Here is an 8,785-nt window from a genome sequence, read left to right on the forward strand (position 1 = left end):
TGTGGCAGGCGGGCTTTGCCGTGAGCAGGAGGAGTCAGAAACGCACTTTAGACATTTAGACATGGGGGGGGGGGGGGGGGAAGGGAGTAGGCAGTCGGCTATCTGAGTCCCAGGTTAAGGGAAGGTCTGAGCTAGAGTATAAATTTGGAAATTGTCAGTATAAAAGAGACATGTTAAGCATTGAGACTGGCTGAGATTCAGTCTCCAACTTCAGACTGTTCCTTCTCTCCAGGACATCTCTTACTCTCTGACTAAACAGAACTTCTTTTCTTATCTTTTCTTTTTAGATTTTATTTTTATTTATTTGTCAGAGAGAGTGCAAGAGCACAAGCAGGGGGAGCGGCAGGCAGAGGGAGAGGGAGGAGCAAACTCCCCGCTGAGCAGGGAGCCCGATGCGGGACTCGATCCCAGGACCCCGGCATCATGACCTGAGCGGAAGGCAGATGCTTAACTGACTGAGCCACCCAGGTGTCCCCAGAACTTCTTTTCTAACCTCAAGTTTTCTTTCCTGCCCAGGTCACCACTGGCATGCATCAAGATCTACCATTGTATCTTCTTCCTCCCTCTCCAGGCAGTTGCCCTGTCACAGGTAGCTCTCCTGGGCAGCCTCAAGTGTGAAAGGTGCTCTTCTCACGGGGGCAAAAGCTGCTCACTGTGGTCCGGGATCCATGGTCTGCAGCCCACAGAGTCCCTAGCCTTTGATCCAGTGCCTTGCCCTTTTAAGTAGAATCTGTGGCCTCCTTACTTCAGTCCCCAGTCTTGATTTGACTACTCCCTCGCCTCGTCTTCTGGTTACCCACATGTAACTACACTGCCTTTTGCCCGTGAATAAACTCAGTGGTAATCACCTTTTTTCTAGTTGTTTCCGTAAGTATCTTATACTCCCACACTACACCTGACTCCTTAAGAGCATGTCTGTGTTTCCTTCACCTTCTTGTCCACAGCGCCTTTCAAATTGTCAGTGACCTAATGCCCCAGGGATGGGAGGCAAATTTGCTTGTACCATCCCTTTCCCCATTTCTGGTCCCAGGTGTGCACCCTCAGCATGAGGTACAGAGCAATGGTGTGAGGACCACCTGCACCCGCATCCCCTAGGGAACCTCTTAAAATGCAGATTCCAAGGTCCCATCTCAAACCTAATAAATCGGCTTCTCTGGGATGGTGCCTGGGTATCTTGAGTTTTTAACAGGCTCCCCAGGTTCTTCTCACACCGTCATGAGAACTAGTGCAGAGAAAAAAATCACAAGCCCGTTTCACTGTTTCCAACTGTCGGACCTTGGGCAAGTCGTCCATCTCAAGCCTCAGTCTTCTCATTTCTACAATGAGTGTAGTAAGACTTGCTACCAACTTTGTAAGGCTGTTGTTAAAAAAAAAAAAAAAAAAGAGGAGCACTTTGGAAACAAATTATAAAGTGTTATGTACCGGCACCCTGGCTAATCTCGTCTTCTGGTATCTTTGCTTGTTTTTGTGTGCACAAGCCCAACTGCAGCTTCCTACAGATTAGCTCTTGGAGCACAGAGACCAGCAATGTGTGCATGAAGTTGCCTAATGCTGTTTGTGTGCCTGAGGCTCTAGTAAAAAACAGTAAACAGGAATCAGGTGGATATCCTTCTCTGCCCTACACAGGCAGAGGCATTTTTTTCCCTTTTCTCTGCATTTCCTTTGACCATTAAAACCAGTGTGCAGTGAGGAGGGAGGTATAAAAATGCTTGTGCATTTAGCTGAGGTTAACTATGGTATGCATTGATTTTTTTTACTGGCTTTATTGAAGTATAACTGACAAAGTTGTAAGTTCTTCAAAGTATACAATGTGACGATTTGATGTATGTATGTATTGATTTTTTTTCCCAGTAAATATGTTATAAAAGTACTTCATAGGAAAAGTAACCTGTACCTGTACCTGGATAATAGAGCAATAAAGCCATTCACTGGGGTCTGAGTTGTACATTTCTAACAAACTCGTAGTAAAATATACTCAGTCTCGATGCCTGATGCTTGAAAATAGTTCCATTTCTTAAAGAAATTGTGGTGGAATCAACTGCAGATAATAGGCCAGGGATCAGAAGCTTTTCTCTTGCTTCGCCTGTTCATGTCTTGCGCGGCCAAGGCATCATCGTAAGTAGTTCATCCCAAACCTTAATAGAACATCTGCTAAGTCCATTGTTGTTTCGGGGGATTTAAATGCTTTTCCACATGCCAACAGAATCCTGATGGTGGACATCTGTTAAGATTGCTGTCCCTTGAAGGCTTTTTTAAGATGTTAACAAACTTAAAAAACACATTTCTGAACAAAAGCTTGGTTAGTGTTCATGTCGTGAGACATATTCTGTTTGCAGTTACAATATTCCCATCTTTTGTATTTTTTTTAATGTCAGGTTTCCTTGCTTGCATGCCACCTCCTATCTGCTGGGAGTTGCCCGTCAGGTCCTCTGGCCCTCAGAGTTCTTCTGGGTTTCCTGGGGTTCATTTGCCAAGAATGAAAAAGGCCTTCATTGCTTCGGTTTAGGTACCTAAACCAGTTTAATAAATGTTCCTGGAAACAGCCTTTGTGGTTCAGCCTGAACTATCCAAGCCACAAGGAGCCTGTGAACCTGATGCACGTGGAACCAGATGTCAGGTCTGCAGATAGATTTTTGCGTCAGAAATCACAAAAGTGGTACCTGAAGGCCTAAGTGGGGGGGGGGGGATAGATTTAGGTCAGAAACACCTGGATTTAGATGCCTCTCTGCCATTTACCACCTACGTGACCTTGGAGAGGTTCTGTAGCTTCTCTAAGCTCCAGCCTTCCCATCTGTAAAATGGGATAACACCTCTGTCGCAGGTTTGTATGAAGCAGAGATGATGTCATACAGGAGGGCACTTAGCATAATGCCTGATACCTAGTGCTCCTTAAATGGAGTTATTATTCCTGTCCCATCCTGTGGAAAATTCACTCACTATACCAACGAAATCCGTCATATTTTAAACTCTTCATGTATACTGTACATAAGCAAGGAACAGCTGATTCAAATAGTCCATAGAGTATGTCTTCACATTTTTAAGTCACTCTATTTAATGATTCCATAACTTGCTAAGTAATTTCACTTAATAGTTTCAGCTTCTTTTTAGACTTTGCTCCAGAGGAACATTTCATATTTATCATGGTCTCAGAACATTTCCATTCTCATATGTCCCTCTAAAAATGGGAAACAAGAAATGGGATATAGTACTCTAATAAAGACCTGCTATATACTGTGAAGCATGTTTAATGGAAATACTGGGTTAGTCACAAATGCAACATGGCCAGGCCTCCATCAGTTCTTATTGAACCCCTCATCCAGTTTGACTTCCCAGATTTTCTTCTACTTGTAAACTTAATTTGTCACTCGGATCTCTTATTTTTTCTCCTGTTATACTCATTGAGATTTTTTTCAGTTTTGATTTAGACCCTGGTTTTGTTTAACTGAGGTATCAAGAGACTCTTGAGATGGCTTAATGTTGAATCTATGAAATGAGACAGGGGCTAACAACATCTCTAGAAAATGCTTCACTCGCACAAAGAAAATCCAGATGGGGAAACCAGCAAACCAGAGTCTCTCCTTAATGTATTGTCTGTGCACTTCTGGGTTTTCAGAGGCTAGATAGGACTTTTTTTCTCTGTCCTACAAGTTAACTTGTTGTAACATATGATATCTTAAGACAAGAACAAATGAGATGACACAGTGCTGAGTTTCATGGATCTAAGCTTTTTTGAGGATAATTTCAGCCACTTAAACCACTGTTTCAGGACATGGGGGGTAGAGTTTTAAATTTTTCACACTCTCTTTCTACGAAAGACTTTCTGACGAAAAAGGATGTAGACCTTGGAACCAAGAAGACCGGGTTTTGAGCCCATCTCTGCAGCTTAATTGCTGGGTGACCTTGGAAAAACACTTGGATCCTTAGAATCTCAGTGACCCCTTCTGTAAATTGGACTACTTAGGTCTACTTGGCCAGGTTGTTAATGAGGTTTAGAGATAATGAAATGCCTAGTAGAGTGCCTGGCTAAAGCAGATGCTCAGTAAATCACAGTGACTTGTGTTTTGCTATAATGGGTCTCCTGGCAGGCCACCAGGAAACATACTTTGGCATTATAGAGTGCCCCAGATTCCTGAGGGCTTGGCATTCCTCTACCTTGAAGGGAATTAGCAGTAGTGCCCTAATACAGATCCAGAACAGGAAACTGAAGTCCTTACACAGAGTTGGGCACACAGTGAATGTTTGTTGAGTTCAATTGAGAGTTCACCTTTCCTTAGGATGTGTCTTAGCTTGGGGGCTCATGGCAGCTTGAGTCCATCTACCATCCTGGAAGTTCCCCCTGTCAGTGCTTCACCCTCCAACACTCCCCTGAATCATCCTGTGGAGGAGACAACCAGATCATCTTCCTCTCCCTCAGAACCCGATTCGGAGGCAGAGCAGGATGGTAACGCTGATCCAAGTGTCTCTAACAGGGCCTTGACATAACCCTGGACCATAGCGTACACAAGCAGGAGACATTTTAGAATAAAGTCACTCGTAGAGTGCTTGGTGCTCTCTTCATATTACTCTAATTCTCATTGTTGCTTTATCACTTGAGAGAGGTGGGTCTTTTTGAGAATAGTGTTATCCCACGGCACTGATGAGAAAATTGAGTAGAACCAAACAGAACAAATGTGGCGGAAGCAAGAATTATAATTGAAAATCACTGGCCCTTCTGATTTTCTCCAGTGCGAGGTCATGTTTTGCTCATTTTATTTGGCCAATGAGGTAAAACCCCACACGGAGAGGAGGGAGTTACCGCTCCATAATGGGTTAAATCAAACCCCATTGTCCCAAGTGCGATCTTCAGACAGGCCGACTCCCTGCGGTTTCCATGTCAAAATGCTCAAAAATATTTCCCTTGTGCTGTAGCACCGTAGCCAAGTCAAGTCTTCGATATTACAAGTGCTCTGAATATTTGCAGACAGAGCCCCATTCCCAAAAGGCTCTATTAGCAGTATTTGCATAGAAAACAATCGCATCAATACAGTGAACACAGACAATTCTTTATGTTTGATTTTTAGATCCAGTGAGACGGACCTGGAAGTGTTTTTCTGGCTACTATTTGGTCTATTTAACTCCATTGTTGGAAAGGTTTCTCAGACTCTGGCCTTGTCCTTCTAATTTATATCCACATATTCAGTTTCTGAATTCCTAGGTCTGAGAATTAGCAGCGAATTTCACATCTCATTTCAGTCCATAAAGAGACGTAAGGTACTTTCTCATCAAAACGGCCCCTTCACCCCTTTGTCCTCCCAATCTCAGCCTGAGACCCCCGCCGCTCTAGTTGACTTTTCCTCACTTTTTACCCTGCTTCCTCCCCTCACGGGTCTGGAGATCAGAAGAATCCACAGCAGTGGTCCCTTCCATCCCCTGCTCGCCCTGCTCCCCCCTGCCCCTCCCCGCCACCATGGAGCTTGTCAGTCCAGCCCTGCCTTCTCTCCAGCCAGCCCTGCACCCCTGGGAAGCGCTCAGGGAGTCCTGCAATCTCTGCACATGCTGAGCTTTTCGTTGTATGTGCTCCACTCAGTAGTTTTTGATTCATGAATATTAAATAATTAGAGCTCACCCGGCTGGACCTCCGTCCTGTACCCTTTAAAAACGTAATAGCTTTTTATTTCATGGCACTTGACTTTGTTTATTCAGCACAATCAGGGCAGCATTCAGGCTATAGCAGGCCTGTTAAATATTTACCCACAAGGCGGATATTTATACATGAATCAGCAGCGCTTATCAGTATATGATGCTGGCAGTCAGGTTCAGTACCCTCACAAGCTGAGGAACTACTGAGTTAAAGAAAGGGTGCAGTAAGTGTCCTTTTAAAAATAAATCCAGCGACTGTGGTTGTTTGATGGTTGGGGTGGGAGAGACTGAGGTAGGAGCAAAATGCATGGGGATGCTTGCTCTGCTGCGGGGCGGAAAATTGTAAAGAGAAACGAGGTGTACATCACAGAGTCTGCTTCAGTGGTGGTCTGGGTGCTTCTGGAAGCCCGATGGCATCACTGCAGTCCCGACCTGGCTCACAGGGGGCCACGCCCTCTGTTTCTTCCCATCCCTGGAGCCGTTTCAAGAGTCACATCCCCCTGCTCTCAGGGAGGCACGGAATCCGGCAAGTAACAGCGTGGACTCCAGCAACAGGCCAGCCCGAGTTCAGATCTTTGCTTTACCATCTCCTAGTTGTGTGAACCCAAGGGAATTTCTTCTGCTGTCTGAGCCTCAGTTTCTTCACCTGTAGAATTACAGTGCGAATTCTTACTTCACGGAATTGTGGGGAGGATTAAATTAGGTAATGAGAAAGCACCTAGTAACAAGCATTAGTTCCCGATAACCACAGAAGCAGAGTGCAGAGAGATGGGCCCGGTGGCCAAGCAGCCAGTCTTTGGACTTCTCCACACCTTTGCCTCTTTCCATCATTATAGGCAATTTTTGTTTAATGGCTATGTGTCAGAAGCAGAGGGAGTCTCAAGTTTAGAGGATTACCCCCAGACTGTTTTCATTTTTTTGTACTCAATTTAATGAATGATTAAGAACTTGTCCTGTAGTATTGTATACAGGTCGAAGCCCATTGTAATCAATTCCAGGAAACTGTCCAAATTATTTTATTTTCTGGAATTTCATTATGCTAAAGATTGTTCTTCAAGTACGCTATGAGAAGCCTGGATCTTGGTATTTCTATGTTATACAGATATTTCCCCCCCAGGAATGATAAGATAAAAATATTGGATCTCTTTCTCTTATACTGTAGAATTTTCTTCTTAATCAGTTTCCATCCTAATGGAACTGTTAGAACCTTCCACTTAGAAGTGTGCTCTTTGTGTACTCTTCCAGTTCACAAGAAGTCATAGGAATTTTCCTAGCTTCCTTCAGAGTTTAGGCTGAATCTCCTCCAATGTCTGCTCTGAGAGTAGCAAACGGAAGTGATGTTCTTGCTGATTCTCTGCAGTTGCAGACTGTAGATGATTCATTAATGTCATACTTAGTCAAATGCTGTCTCATAATTTTCTCAGTTGTCAGAGTTGTTGTGCTTTTTAGGTCTCATCTGAATAGAAAAAGTCAACAGCAAATATTCCCACCCTGTTGACTTCCTCACATCACCCGGGATTTTATTTACGTGTTGGGGCTTTTTCATTCCATAAATAAATAAACATAATATCCATTTCTACTGGAAAAATTAATTTCAGGAATCTGTGGTCAATAGGGAGACAGGTTGGGTCTGGGACCCTTTCAGTACTTACATGTATTGTTCCCTGTATTGCAAACCCTAGGCTAAGTCTGTCTGCTCTAAACTATTTAAGAATGATTTTCTAGACTGTTATTGTGAAGCACTTTGCTTCCATTTACAGCCTTGTAACTGGGGATTTGGTTAATGAATAATCACAGCATTAACGGATCTTAGGGGTCTCTTTATACCCCACCATATTACAGAGGTGGTTTAAGGGGCTTTTACGGTAAGAAACCTATACATTAAAATAAACTTCAAACAAGAAAAGCAAATTAGGACCAAAGCAAAGTGAGAGTAGGAAAGAAGATGAAATCAAGATTAAGGATGGGATACAAAATGTATACTGTGAGGTTCTGAGCAGTTTCTTTAATAATGGTATGCTGGTTGATTTAAACTGAAAGGGAATCTCCACAAAAGTCCTGGAAACTATTTCTGGATCAGCGTTGCGTCTTAGTGCTTGGATCAGTGATTTTTGACTGCACCTTCTTGTTTAGATGAATGTCAGTGTTGACTTGGACTAGTTACAGACTTTACCCAGATTGACCCAGAGACACAGTGTTTCAGAAGATGTTTAGTTAGTTGCCACCATTTAAAACTTGAGAACTTAAATCATCTGGATTTCTGGCTTCACGTGAAAAATAAGGGTCCATGAAGACCAGGCTTGTTTCCACCATGGCCGAGATCAGCTGGAGTTGAATGGTGGAGAGCCCTTCCCACTGTGCAGAAACTCTCCAGTTCTCTGTGCTCATTTGTATCACCTCCCTGGGCTGGGTAGAGCCTGGAGTCTGCAGCCCCTGTCCTAGACCACTGGCCCCACACTAAGCTGGAGGAGGCTAAAGCCCCAGGAGGCTTCCCCCCGGGGGAATAAAGCTGGTAAGGGGCAGAGCCAGTCCCTCCATTGCGCCCTGGTGGTGCTGAAGGAATTCAGTTCAATATGGGGGTTTAAGGAGTGACTTGTCTTTGCCCATCACATAATGGAGAGTATGGAAATGTGTGTGTCCATCCGAAGTCCAGCCCATTAATATTGGTAAGACATTTACCCACACCAGTCAGAATGTGCTAATTTGTCCTGTTGTGTGATGGAATCATTAGTTTTTACTGATCATTAGTTGGTAGTCATGGGCAATCTGAACATGCTGATTTAACAAAACAGATAAAAATAAAGAAATGTAATCATAAAGTGAAGCCCGTGTTCCCATCCTCATTAACTCAAGTGGTTGGTGGGCAGACGTTAAGAGAAGGCGAGTCTGTTTGGGGTTATCACTTCCTGCATTGCTGGAGCCCTAAGAGAAGTGTCCCTTGTACTCTTGTCCTTTCAGTGCACTTGGAGGCTCCTCAGCTCTTCATATCCCAGCTTTTCCAGGAGGAGGATGTCTCATTGATTATGTGCCTCAAGTATGCCACCTACTCACCAACAAGGTAAAAGCAAGTCTCCTGACCCTCCCCTCACGAGGCTCCTCCCTCCAGCATAGCTCCGCCCCGGCATTGTCGGCATTGTCGGCATTGTCGGCATTGTCGGCATTGTCG

General features: G+C 44.1%; 1 protein-coding gene across 5 annotated transcripts in view; it reads left to right on the forward strand.

Annotated features, from left to right (window-relative positions):
- Positions 1–8,785, forward strand: part of BABAM2 (BRISC and BRCA1 A complex member 2) — a 395,384-nt gene that overhangs the window by 301,014 nt on the left and 85,585 nt on the right. For all 5 annotated transcript variants that reach the window (XR_012379665.1, XR_012379664.1, XR_012379666.1 and 2 more), the window contains one exon: positions 8,578–8,677. Coding sequence is in view for 2 of the 5 variants with exons in the window: in XM_025867974.2 (XP_025723759.1) it covers positions 8,578–8,677 (100 nt within the window). In the remaining 3 variants the exon portion in view is untranslated. The remainder of the gene's footprint in view (positions 1–8,577; positions 8,678–8,785) is intronic.

The sequence above is a fragment of the Callorhinus ursinus genome, unplaced genomic scaffold (genome assembly GCF_003265705.2).
Source record: "Callorhinus ursinus isolate GAN/ISIS: 27379988/994484 unplaced genomic scaffold, GSC_fseal_2.0 scaffold10, whole genome shotgun sequence".
In the NCBI taxonomy this organism is placed as follows: Eukaryota; Metazoa; Chordata; class Mammalia; order Carnivora; family Otariidae; genus Callorhinus; species Callorhinus ursinus.